Source organism: Spea bombifrons, chromosome 10 (assembly GCF_027358695.1).
Source record: "Spea bombifrons isolate aSpeBom1 chromosome 10, aSpeBom1.2.pri, whole genome shotgun sequence".
Classification (NCBI taxonomy): Eukaryota; Metazoa; Chordata; class Amphibia; order Anura; family Pelobatidae; genus Spea; species Spea bombifrons.
Genome location: NC_071096.1, coordinates 9,852,997 through 9,867,313, shown reverse-complemented (window position 1 = coordinate 9,867,313; position 14,317 = coordinate 9,852,997). Strand labels below are relative to the sequence as shown.

The window sequence follows — 14,317 nt, the reverse complement described above, 5'->3', positions numbered from 1 at the left end:
CTATTAAAAATATGCCATATGTTGTACTTTCATTGCCAGAAAATATCTGGCATAACAACTGACGGTATTAAGTTATGCAAACTTAACATGAAGCTTGGAAAAGTTGGCCAATAAAAACATTCCCCTCAGCTTTAGAGAAAATCTTCTCGTGAACACAGACTATAACGGCAAGCCACAAATTTCTGCAGCCCTATCCGCAAGTCGCTGTTCTGTAGTCATCTACTGGGCGTCGGAGAGATGCGGACCTTCCGCGGAGTCGCACGTTATCAATGAGTCTGCAAGCTTTTACACCGTGGCAAATAAAATGCCACCACTGGGGCACTAGATACTGTCCCAAGTATCTGTACGCCCGAGTTTAATGCCAACAACCCGATGGGTATTGATCCTTTGGACTTCTCCTATGGGGTACTTTGCAGGGCCTTCTCCTGGTTGACAGCAGTTTCACGTAGATGCCCGTGTGCACTCATAAGTGAATGCGGAGATTGAACGTTCTACCAATGCGTCCCATGGTATGGAACAAGGCACAAAACATGGCTATGGTTGAGCATTCTCCATGAGACATTCTGGATTATGCAACTTCAAACATTAAGTTACAGTCTATTTAAAAAGCGTCATTGGCTTTTAATGTAATCTGCTTTGGCTGATTGTTTAATAGAGAATACCATATATTTCGTTACACATAAGAAGCCTGGACCTCAGAAACATCTTGGGAACCCAATCATTCGACAGGATCCTTACTTTGTTTCCTTATTTCTGATAAGGACTGATCATGCATAATTTTTCTACTACTATAAATAACAGTCCCTGCGATCTCCCCGGCTCTGGGGTGTTTCTAGTATACCGCGTAGCTGCCAAGTTCCTCATCTTTCCATAACTTGGCCATGGGATTTGGTTAAGTGTCAGCGGCATCCAGACATTAGGGGGAATACCACTGGCCCGTGTGCGGGAGGCGCACGATCAGAGTTTTACAACAGGGTGCATAACTGGCCCTTTAATAAAATAACTTTTTATACTTTCCATAGGAAACATGGGTGCCATGCTACAATTCTAACATAATACACAGAGAATTACACTGAAATGAAGGGGGGGGGGGTAAATGCAGGTTTTTCCATGTAATAATAATAATAAAAAATGTATAAACAGAAATAGGTATATTAAGCTGTGAAGCATTTTTGTTTACATTTTTTTTTATATTATAATATATATATATATATATATATATATATATATATATATATATATATATATATATATATATATATATATATATATATATATAAAATAGAGCCGGGAGCTCATCCGCTAGTGGCAAACAGATGTGCGTACCAAGTATTGCTGTCCCCTATTCTATCATGTAAACAAGTTGGGGGCCGTTGTGTTTTACTGGATACTTATTTCAATTACAAGCTATTTGTGAGCAGAAAAGAAGGGAATAGGGAAAGAGCATATTGTTTAGGTTTGTGGAACAATGTTAGCGGTCAGCTTGAAAGACGGGAGAAGGGATGTTGCATCATTGCTCTTCAGGCTGTTTTAGGATAACCAAACACACACGTTTTCACAAACCCAACTCTGTCCTAAAACATGAATGTAAGCGGAGATCTCGCCAATGACTGCCCATATTAACTCTGGAGTTTAGAGTCAGAGTGCTCTGTTAAATGGAACTGACCCTTCACCCTGGTAACACATTGGAAAGTCACATAAAGCTATTTCCATCTTTAAATATTCATGGTCTCCCCGTTTGCCCAGTCTAGCCCAGCTCTTTTGTGCCGTGGAGACATGTTCGGCCAAACGCATCTCCTTGCGGTGGGCTGCCTGCGCAAATCCCCGTACGCAACGACAGACAATTTCTGCCTGAGATTAGAAACCGCAGCCAAACCGCGATGATGCGAAATCATAATTTACATCATTCAAATAAATCTTCTCCGACAATTTGCTGTGCAAACTCCTTCTTTCGGCACATTTTCTCCGGCAAAGAATTCCTCATAAACTCGTATTTGTCTTTTGATATTTTAGGGCACCCAGAGCTATAAAAATGAGCTCGATGTTAAGCAAGGAAGTTGTAAAAGATTATTACTTCATAAAAGTGTATAAAACAGTGGCCGGGAAGACAGAAATATGACACATCCTTTAATTGAGGCATTGCGAGGGAGTCGGCGAATTACATTCAGAAGCAGACGATTCCCCTTGGGGGACCCTTAATAAGGAATTACTTACGTGACTGCAATTCTTTCCGAGTTATCAAGCTTATTTTATACACCTAATAACCAGAAGACTATGACGATGTACACTATATGGACAAAAGTATTGGGAAGCCTGACCATTACACCAACACTTTATGATCTTGCATTCTAAATACATGAACATTAATATGAAGTTGGTCCCCCTTTGAAGCTGTAACAGCTTCTACTCTTTCCACAAGATTTGAGAGAGTTTTATGTGGGATTTTTGCCCATTCATCCAGTAGAGCGTTTGTGAGGTCAGGCACTGATGTTGGACGAGACGCCCGGCTCACCATCTCCATTCCAATTCATCCCAAAGGTGTTCAATGGGGTTGAGGTCGGAGCTCTGTGCGGCCGGTCAAATTCTTCTGCACCAAACTCATCCAACCATATCTTTATGGAGCTTGCTTTGTGCGCTGGGGGGCAGTCATGTTGGGATAGATAAGGGTCTTCCTCAAACTGTTCCCACAAAGTTGGAAGCATAGCATTGCCCAAAATGTCTTGGTATGCCCCCTTCAGTGTAAAAAGACATTTCGGACAAAGCTATCCTGATGATGAAAAGCACATATTTCTTATCTCGATAGGTTACCCTATTTAAAATGCTTAGCTTAAGGCAAATGATAAAATGATATACAGTTTCCCCATTGTATGCATGTACAGATAGATACATAGTGTCTATATATACAGTAAAGCACAAACATTTTAGGCAGGTGTGTAAAAATAGAACATATTTAATTGTTTATTTTTATCATATAACAAAAAGCAAATCGGTATTTGGTGTGACCACCCTAAGGTGTACGATTAAACAATTATACCAAACAGGCGCTGGAGTGAGGAATAAGACTGGGTGAGGAACTCACAAGGTGAGGTTGCTGAGGAGTGTAATGTCTAAAGTCATACACTGTGACCAAGACTGAGCAATAAGGCATCAGCCAGGTCACTCCCAGGCAGACAGGGGGTGCCAAATGTTCTGTCCAAGCTCTTTTTAAGATGCACAAAGAAACGCGCAACGTTGAGGACAGTAGACGGATTGGTCGGCCAAGGAATCTTAGTGCAGCTGACACATGTAATCGGACAATGTCCAGCAGCGCCATCAGCTCAGCATTGGCAGAAAACAGTGGTACCCTGATGGGCACCAAATTTAATCTGCAGCACAACGTCGAACCCACCCAAAGTCATTAAAAACTATCTTAACAGAAGAAGTAGAGAAGAACAAGGTGTCCTGGAAGTGATGGCATAACCTCCACAGAGCCATGATCTCAACATCTTCCAGTCTGTCTGAGATTACATGAAGAGAGGGAAGCAACTGAAGCTGCCTAAATCCACAAGAGATGTTTGGAACAACCTTTCTGTGAGCGTACCTAGAATAACTGATGCCGTTTTGAGGGCAAAGGCTGTTCACGCCAAATTTTGATTTAGATTTTTCTTCTGTTCACCCACTTAATTTTTGTTAAATGATAAATATAAGCTATTTTCAAAAGCATTCCGTTTCAGCATTTTTTCACACCTGGCTAAAACCTTTGCACATTTCTGTATATACTGTACATATAAATAAATAGCTTATTTCAATAAGTAATCACAGATATTCAGTATTTAGAATTGTACAGGTTGGGATTTGGGAAAAGCGACAGATCTCTTTAAGGCAAAGTTAATTGATGTTCATGAAATAGGCCGATGAAATCCCCTCTCTAAACAGGCAAATTGCAGCATCGGATTTCCAGCCGCCATGGGAGGAACACGCGCACGCGAAACATTGTTCTCCCTTCAGGAGACCGGCCTTCACATACACTTCATCCGAAACATGCAGATTGGAGTTGCCAGCTAGAAAATGGCTCTGCGCAGCACATATACCAGACATGCCAAGTGGGTAAACCCGACGGAACATAAGCAGATTAAAAAAATAAATAAATATATATATACCGTATTTGCTCGATTATAAGACGACCCTGATTATAAGACGACCCCCCAAAATCTGAATATTAACTTAGGAAAAAAAGAAAAAGCCTGAATATAAGACGACCCTAAAGGAAAAAAGTTTTACCAGTAAATGTTAATTCATGTAAACTATTTTTTTTAATAAAAGCTATGATTGAGAAAAATATATATTTTTTGTTTTTATTTCTTGTATTTTCCAACCTGTCCCCCAGTTACGCACATCTGCCCCCAGGCTTGCCACACCAATATGGCACTGTGGCCCATGATATGCCTTTTAACCCTCTATATGCCACTGTGCCCCATGGTATGCCTTTTGACCCCCTATGTGCCACTCTGCCTACAGGAATGCCTTATACCCCTATATCCCATTCTGGCATTTAGGGGGTTAAAATGCATATTATGGGGCAGAGTGGCATATAGGGAGGTATAAGGCATTCCAGGAGGCAGAGTGGCATTAAGGGAGTTAAAAGGCATTATATAGAGCACTCTGCCTCCAGAAATGCCTTATACCCCTATATGCCACTCTGGCATTTAGGGGGTTAAAAGGCATATTATGGGGCAGAGTGGCATATAGGGAGGTATAAGGCATTTCAGGAGGCAGAGTGCACTATTAAATGCCCCCTTAACGCCACTCTGCCTCCTGAAATGCCTTATACCTCCCTATATGCCACTCTGCCCCATAATATGCCTTTTAACCCCCTAAGTGCCAGAGTGGCATATAGGGGTATAAGGCATTCCAGAAATGCCCTACACACACACACACACACACACACACACACACACACACACACTTACCGGTGCTTCCAATTTCCTGCTGTATTGCCGGGGCAGCGGGTTGACGTCTCATTCCGCGGCAGCCGGAAGGAGGTGGAGTTGGCAGCGGGGGTTTGTATGCGTCCGTCGCAAATACCTTCCCCGGCTGTCAGAGATCAGGAACTCTGGAACTCTGATCTCTGACAGTCGGGGAACGTATTTGCGACGGACGCATACAAACCCCCGCTGCCAACTTCACCTCCGGAAGCACCGGTAAGTGTGTGGGGAGGGGGGGGGGCGACGACAGGAGGATCCAGGTCCCCTGCAGCGGTGCGGGGGATCTGGATCTTAGTCTCCTAATCAGACCTCTATTTGAGGTCTGATTAGAAGACGACCCCGATTATAAGACGAGGGGTATTTTTCAGAGCATTTGCTCTGAAAAAAACCTCGTCTTATAATCGAGCAAATACGGTATATATATAAATATAAAAGATATGGCCTAATTGCTATACTAATAGTATATAATGTTTAATATATGAAAATATTTAAAGTCCAATCACAAATACACATTTGTTCGCTATCCAGGAACAGGTTAACTGGTGTAGTCTTGGGCACTAGAGAGATTTCTTTGGTGTGCATTCAATAATTGCATTATTAAACAATAGTACAATGTTATAATGATTTTGTGGTCCTCAAGGACAGTAATTGATATCCCTGGACTAGAAAACTATATAATGTACTGTGCATACCCAACTCCACAAAGGACATAGAAAGGTTTTCTCCTGGAACGTAAGTAATTGTCCTGGATAACTAGGAGAGGTAAATTGCCCTTAACGTCAAAGTGGTACTGACAACTTTACTGGCAACACAAAAAAAATCTATAGCACAGAAATGAGTATCCACAACATATACCTTTGGATCTGCAAGAGCGTTGATGACATTTCCCAAAGCCAACAATGAGCGATTGATGTTTGTCCCTTCCCGCAAACGGTCGCCTTTGGCATTCGTAGCGCTGGCCCGTTCTGAACCAGCCAAGTCAATGAGAGACATCTTGGCAATTTTAAAATTCTGATTGATACTTGCAGTTTTCTCCTGCTGCCTTAGATATATCTGAAACAATAAAATAAACACAAATATTCACAAACACTGCACGCATTTGTCAAAACTGAGGGTTACATCCACAACGTGCAGATGGGCTACCAAATGTGGGGCTATCACCAAGAGCATTAAATTGGTTTGCTATAACTTAGCTTTAGCACTGTTTCTTATGAATACAGTCCAGTGCATCTAAGGGACTGAAACACACAGGAAATAGAATTTGATGACAGATAAAACCCATCAGGCTCATCTAGTCTGCCTGTTTTGTACTCATATGAAGACTAGGACCTTAATCAGTCCTTTGTCTCATCTCAGAGTAAGGAGCCATACGCCTATCCCATGCATGTTTTAATGCCCTTACTACCCAGTCCTTGCTATACCTGGTTTATCGGTCCTACTCAGCCTGCATGCTCAAGTTTTCACAACCACTGATTCACCTTTTAAAATGTTGTGAAATAAAAATGATGTGTTACAAAAAGGGGATCGCTTTAGTACTTACTCCTGCAATTACAATGTTTACATTTCTGTATATCCTTTACCTGCAAAACCGCATGTGATCGTGAAGAGGATGCGTTTACATCAGTAGGGTGTTGCGTTCTATTCTTGTTCCCATAATCAAGCAACTGAAGGATTTCATCTGCTGATTTTGGCTAAAAAAAATAAAATAAAAATATATATATATATATTATATACACATACATATACAGTCAAAACAGAAATTATATGTATATATACACACATATAAATATATAAAATAGGGTTTATAATTATATCGGTATAAGACATTAGTATTTAAGAAAACTATTTTTCGGTTTACATAGTTTAATTCATAAACACATTTTGCGGTTTATAAACACATTATTGTGACTTATAGTAACACTGATAATCACTGATCGAAAAGAAAGGCACGAAGGGTTCATCGAGCTGCATGATCTGGTGACTGTGCCAACATAGGGCATTCCACATGATTAGGGGATCATCGAGAGTTTTATATATCAGCGTTATATATATCGTTATATATCTCCGAAGGGAAACGTCTTCCAAACAATCTCTATACTATGCAGTATTCAGACACTTGCTCCTTTTGCTTTTAGGTGACAAAGTCAGTAACACTCTCATATCGGTCGTTACGATCCCTAGTAAATTATTTCCTTAAAGCACGGTGCTAGCATGGCTGTATAGTAAAAGTCTGTTAAATAACTATATTCCGAGCACATACCTGATGTAAAGTTAATCCTTGCACGACAACGCCTTTCTGAGCATCTTCCCGTACAGCCAACGGGCCGGAGTTTGCGAGAAGGTCACGGATTTGTTCGTTGTACACCTAAGAAACCAAAAACTGGATTAAATGGTTTGTAAACTCTAATTTAGTGTTTTTAGTGCAGTTATTAACAGACATACTACACCTAAAATTTACAGTAAAAAAAAAAGATTAAAACATAAAATTTTAAAGAAAAATCATAAAATGAAAGGGGCAATTACATCCATTTTTTTCCAGGTATCCTTTGAACTGCTTTCCTTCTTTCCCTTAACAGCGCTCATTGAAACATTGATTACGTTCGAGGAACCCTTACTTAGACTGTAAGCTCTATGGGGCAATGGCCTCTTTTCAGAATGTATGCATACCTACTGTAACCTAAATAAAATCTCCATAGGACTGCTAGCACCTAATAAATTAACGCATACTAATATACACGCAGCCTATAAAATACTTATTAAAAATCACCAAATTAAGTATTTTAGATAAGATAGGCTGCATTCTTCTCCGAATCTGGAACAATGTGCTATTTGTGCCAATAAAGATTTAAATTCCACACAACAAAGTGAGAACGTGTTAAACAGTAAAGAAGAGCTTTCGGAAATACATTTATATTGTTTTGATGTAAAGAACCAATGAAAGCTCTATTATGGATTAGGTCTATAAAAAAATAAGGGCTAAAGGGAATCCATGCTGTTCTTACAAGAGCGGAGAAGAGTCACCATATAAAAGGAAGATTTGTAAGAAGCACATTTTTTCACATCAAAGACATATCTTTACCAGTCAAATGTAGTTCACATACAATTACGCACAAAGAGGACAGAGTCTGAATTTTGTGCAGTCGCTTTAACCGTAACTAATCTGTGAATTTCATACAAGAAGAAATGGAGACAGAAATAATCCCCGTCTTACATGTTTATAGCACTAGTTACGCTTATAGGGCTTCCACCATAACGAGGTTCCTTCATGTACACTACCTATAGCTTTTCCTTCTTGTTCGTAGATAAGTGCAACTGATTGAAGTTAATTGATACTAATTAAATTTAACCGCGTGGAAAGGATGCCTGAACCCAATCAACATCAATTTAATAGGCAAGAGAAAAGAAGAATCAAGATACCTTTCCCCATTGTATACATGTAAGGAGAGTTTTAACATATATATTGCTTCATTTATTCTATAACACACCGTTACACATACACTACAGTTTAAAAGTTTGGGGTCACACAGAAACTTCCTTGTTTTGGAAAGAGAAAGCACATTTGTGGCCATTGAAATAACATGAAATGGATCAGAAATCCAGTGCAGACGGGGTTAATGTTGTAAGTCACTGTTTTTTAAATGGAATATCTTCATAGGCGTACAGAGGCCCTTCATCACTCCTGTGTTCCAATGGCCTTTTATCACTACCATCACTCCTGTGTCCCAATAGCCCCTTATCACGCCATCACTCCTGTGTTCCAATGGCCCCTTATCACGCCATCACTCCTGTGTTCCAATGGCCCTTTATCACGCCATCACTCCTGTGTTCCAACGGCCCTTTATCACGCCATCACTCCTGTGTCCCAACGGCCCTTTATCACGCCATCACTCCTGTGTTCCAACGGCCCTTTATCACGCCATCACTCCTGTGTTCCAACGGCCCCTTATCACGCCATCACTCCTGTGTTCCAACGGCCCTTTATCACGCCATCACTCCTGTGTTCTAACGGCCCTTTATCACGCCATCACTCCTGTGTTCCAACGGCCCTTTATCACGCCATCACTCCTGTGTTCCAACGGCCCTTTATCACGCCATCACTCCTGTGTTCCAACGGCCTTTTATCACGCCATCACACCTGTGTTCCAACGGCCCTTTATCACGCCATCACTCCTGTGTTCCAACGGCCCTTTATCACGCCATCACTCCTGTGTTCCAACGGCCCCTTATCACGCCATCACTCCTGTGTTCCAACGGCCCTTTATCACGCCATCACTCCTGTGTTCCAACGGCCCTTTATCACGCCATCACTCCTGTGTTCCAACGGCCCTTTATCACGCCATCACTCCTGTGTTCCAACGGCCCTTTATCACGCCATCACTCCTGTGTTCCAACGGCCTTTTATCACGCCATCACACCTGTGTTCCAACGGCCCTTTATCACGCCATCACTCCTGTGTTCCACTGGCCCTTTATCACTCCATCACTCCTGTGTTCCAATGGCCCGTAGTGTTCGCAGATCCAAGTTTAAAAGGCTAATTAGAAAACCCTTTTGCAATTATGTTTCGGCAAGAAAATGCCTCGTCTTCCATGGAAACAACTAAGTGACCCCAAACTTTTGAACAGGAGTGCAGGTTCATTTAGGGTACAAAATTATAACACGTTGGATTTGGGCAAAGTGACAGAGTGGCTTAAATATATGGCCATCATTTTTACTGTACAGTTTTCTGTCTATGTAACCAACCTCTAGATAGGAAACTGCTACATCGCAAAGCTTCTCTTCCTTCAAGCTATCAATCCGATCGTACAGATCCATCATGGTGAGATACATCACACCCGGCTGACCGTGGGCTCCCAGCATCGTGTGCGTCTTCCCAGCGCCTGTGGCTCCGTAGGCCAGAACTACAGAAATTAGACAATAATGAATGACGCTCCTGACGTTCATCAGCAAATCCACACAGAGCCGCCTCATAAATCGAATGACTGGTTCTGCTAATGAATAGTTTTTGTTTACACACAATAAATAGCAATGATTTTACCCAAAAAATAACATGTTACGCAATGTTGCTTTTAATGCCGCTCAGAATTCAAAGATGTCCAAATGGGATGTTTACAAAGATCGACCACCATGTCCTGAATGTATTATAAAAGACTAAACACATTATGTGCGTAGTTAGGATTAGGCTAGAACGTGGTTCGTCTGGCAGGGAAGAATCAACGGGGCTGGCCCTTCATACGGTATATTCTATATGCCATATGTTTCCTCCGAATTCTGGTTGGGGTCAATGTATACCTACAGATACTCCATTCAGCACATGGAGCAGAAACATGGAGCAGATGCTGGCTTCTGCTGACACGGGGGAGTCCAGGCTGTCAAACGACAGCCTGATCTCCCGTGAAGAAGGTGCAAGAAGATGAGGACGTACCGGTACGTCCATAGGGGTCTGAAGGGGTCAAAAAAGTACCTTTTGTGCCGCTTACCATTTTTGACATTGCCCAAAAAGCCCTTGTTGACTCCCTGGGCTCTGCAGAGTATTTCTATGCGGCCACATGGCCTTTCCACGATATTGCATCCCAGGATCTTCAGCAAGCTAACATGTAAATGGAACTGGTGAAGCCAGGTGCCATCGGGGGAATGCACTGGGGGTGCAGGAAAGCATTTCCCCAAAGCTTCGGCATTTAGTGGTGGGCATGGCACACACAAAATAAAAAAGATGCATCCATGTAGAAAGTCGACCCAAAAAAGTTTGTCTTCAACGTTCAAACATTGGCTCACAATAAAATACGCATTAAATTTAAATACAAATGACCACAACCTGCACGCGTGTACAAACCTGTGCAGTTATATCCATCGAGCACACCGTCAAGGACAACCTTCGTGGTATGTTCAAAAACTTCAGCTTGGTGGGATCGCTCGTGAAAGACACGGTCGAAAACAAATTTTATGTCTTTATTTTTCCTTCTGTTGCTATCACGATTAGCGACGCGTCGGCCATGAATAAAGCTGACCTCTTCTACCTTTGGATCAAATACTAGGATGTGATTATCCACCACTTGAACCACTTTGCTGAAATTCCCTTGTTTTTCCTTTTCGTTTTCAGGGCGCACTCGAACCACCACCTTTACGTGGCTACACACATCCGTGTCGCTGGTAGTCATTGTCAAGCGATCCGCCACACGGTTAGATTCTGGAAAAGATCAAAATAATAAAAGTTTGTTAGATTACATACGAGAGTGCTTCTCTGAATTCTGGAAACAATTGTTTATAAACAATCATTTATTAAAATAAACTTAACTTCTAGAAAATATGGAGTTCTTGGTTGGTTCTTTTTGAAAAAATAATTACTGATGATAGCTTAAAGGGCATTCCGGGCCATCAGATGCACTTTAGTGTTTGCGACATACTGCATGGTCCCTTTAAACGTTTATGATGTCCCCCTTTTCAATATGTATTTGCCCCATTATTTCCATGCAGGAGATGCGTTGGGTGATGCTTACCAGGAGTCACCTCCATCGCTGTCTCTGTGAACTGTCCCTGCACTGCGATTAATTTCATGCCTGTGGACTATAAATCAGAGGAGCAGCTGCAGCTTCTACCTCAGTCCTTTTTTCATATTTGAAGAATGCATGTTAAAGTGCATACTGATCACTTTGGTAAGCATTCTTCTTTAGTGGGGTCTGCCGGGGGGCAGAAAACCACCCCTTCAACTTGAAGGAAGAGGTATGAGGGCTTAAAATCGGCCATAGGAGGAAACGGCACACATTCTATAAAACTGACCAGCGAGAACCTGCAGGCAAAGCATATAAATTGTATCTACAGATTGGGTCATTTTGTAGCAGATGCATAAATAAAATGCTTCATATTATCTTAATTGGACTCCATTATCCATACGTTTGTAAATGACAGGCCCTCACATACAATCAGCCTGATTGTATATAATATATATAAGCGTTATTTAATATTCTTGCTAAAACCCCCTTCATCCGTCCCAGAGACATCCAAGCCTGCAATGTAAAGGTGCTGTTCCACTTACACATAGTACTGAGCTCTCTAACATGTTAACTGTCAGATTATTCTTGTCTATGAAGGTTTCATCATAAAAAGAAGCTATTTTTCAGTTTCTATAGCAACAGTGTTCTTATGTCACATGACAAGCATTTTATTAAAAAAAAAAAATATGCCAGCTATATTTGATTACACCATTTTCGGGCGTCCATCAGTAAAAGAAATTGTGTGTAATGCGGTTTAGTGTTGCAATAATTAAAACTACAAATTAAATTCATAAAAGTAGATGAAACGGTCTCTTTAAAAAGCAATTCAGTTTCTATGGCAACAGCCTATCGGTGGCTGCTTTGGAGTCCCATAATTAAACATCCCCTTAAAATGATGAAGCATGATTACAAAAATATTTAGTAAAGATTTATGCAGACGGCAGCGCTAGGTATTAGGTTTCTAACACTACAGTTAGTTATAAAATTATTCAATTTAGTAGAATAGACGGGACAGCAGCTTTAACATGCCGGCAGCCTGTCAGGTATCCAGCATCCAAAGACTGCGTATCTGCGCATGCTGACGGAATAACAGCCAACACGCAATATCAAGAGGGGTGCCAGACGGCGTCCGTGGAAATTTTGGATGCCAATAACAGTAAACACGCGAGGTGATAAAAAAATTATTAAAAGAAAAAGCAATATTCAGGCCGTCATCTCCTCTGAACACAGATTAAAAACCCCGAAGGTGGAATTTACGCACAATGCATTATTCTCTTCCGACGACTACAAGCAATGCGCGCCTCATACGGCTGCCCATATATATATATATATATCTATATCTATATATCTATATATATCCGCTCAATAACAGGGCTTTAAAGTGGAAAGAGTGTGTGAGTGTGAGAGTGGGGTGCACATGTGTGAGAGAGTGGGGTGTGGGGTGTGAGAGTGGGGTGTGTGTAAGAGAGAGTGTGAGAGAAGAGGGTATGCGAGTGTGAGAGTTGATGCACTTATAAAGGATCCACCTCTCAGGAAGGAGGCTTCATTCAGCAAGAAGTCACCAGTGAGGGTAATAAACGTGATGATGAGGCGCTGGATGTGGGTCTTTGCCCTGTGCAGTGCCAGTAATGCCCCACCATCACACCCAGAGAAGGCGGGGAGGGGGTGGGTCACTGAGAGGCAGCTTTAACGCAGCAGGCTGCACTGTATGGCGCCCTGGCAATACCTTCAGAGAAGGCCCGCGGCAGAAGTAAAAGGCCTCTCCGGTAACGGGTACGGTCCAAGTCGAATATATCAGTGAGGGGACACTGGCTGCTGTTTACTATTTGCGGCAACACGGCCTCCAACTAACCTCCTCGGTCCCCCGTAGGTCACCATAACACGTCCCGGAACTGTTTAATCCGCCTTCCCCGAGCCCTGCGCAGCTCACCCCGCAACAAGATTCAAACCAGAGCGGCTGCAATTTCCGGCTCTATCATTGGGCAGCGGGGATCGTGACGTAGCCATTCGGCCTCTCCGCCTCACCAAGCTCAAAGCCCGATTTCGATTGGCTGGAGGAAGGTGTGGGGTGACGTCACTCGCTGACGGTCGGGAAACCCTCACATGTATTAACTCTTCCTGTGCTGTGCTTGGAGTGTGCCTGTTACGTAACTCAGCTGCAGTCCCACTGAGAGCGCAGCGTGCGCGGCGGGTAGGAGGCATACCTCTCAAGTGTCCCTGTTTTGGAGGAACAGTCCCTCTTGTGACCCCAAATCCCCTTCCTTCTCTACCGTCCTGATGTCGTTCTTTTCTAGGAGCTCAGAATGTTTGCTGGGGATGAGAGTATCACAGAGTTCTACAGCCCGAAATGTCACAATGATGTGTTTATAAACAACAGGATATTTGTTTATAAATAAAATGATGTAAATAAAAGACATTGTTATTCTGTCTCTAAATGCCTTAATTATCTATGGTCACAAAGTCACATAAAAAGTCTTGTAAAAAACCCGCCCCTAGCCACACCTCTAACCACGCCCCTCCACACAAAGGCATTCCTTTATGGCCCTTTGAAATGCTGGAAGGAATGGCCAGGGGGGGCAACACAAACTGGGTTTTTTAACCCCTCCGTGTGACCTCTACTTACAATATTTACGGCTGTCCATGTCGCCCGCCGGTACTGCTGTTAGTTTGGGGTTCCCCTACCATGGCATAATAGCGCGTTGGGAGTCATTGGCCTATACATACTGGGTGCTGCTGGGACCATATGGCTACTGGGGACGCTTATAAAAACTGTATAGAGCAGGGCTGAATTGCAATCTTGTCTGCCCTACATTCCTGTTATTATTCGGTCACCCTACTGTATGCATACACTACCGGTGGTGTGCC

At 42.3% G+C, this 14,317-nt stretch overlaps 1 protein-coding gene across 1 annotated transcript in view; it reads right to left on the bottom strand.

Annotated features, from left to right (window-relative positions):
- The window catches only part of KIF18A (kinesin family member 18A), a 29,233-nt gene extending 15,828 nt beyond the window's left edge, over window positions 1-13,405 (bottom strand). Inside the window, exons 1-6 of the mRNA XM_053449071.1 lie at window positions 13,305-13,405; window positions 10,795-11,148; window positions 9,705-9,862; window positions 7,225-7,329; window positions 6,545-6,655; window positions 5,820-6,017 (exon numbers count right to left, since the gene is read on the bottom strand). Coding sequence (XP_053305046.1) covers window positions 5,820-6,017; window positions 6,545-6,655; window positions 7,225-7,329; window positions 9,705-9,862; window positions 10,795-11,119 — 897 coding nt within the window. The 5' untranslated portion in view covers window positions 11,120-11,148; window positions 13,305-13,405. The remainder of the gene's footprint in view (window positions 1-5,819; window positions 6,018-6,544; window positions 6,656-7,224; window positions 7,330-9,704; window positions 9,863-10,794; window positions 11,149-13,304) is intronic.
- Between the last annotated feature and the right edge of the window lie 912 nt (window positions 13,406-14,317).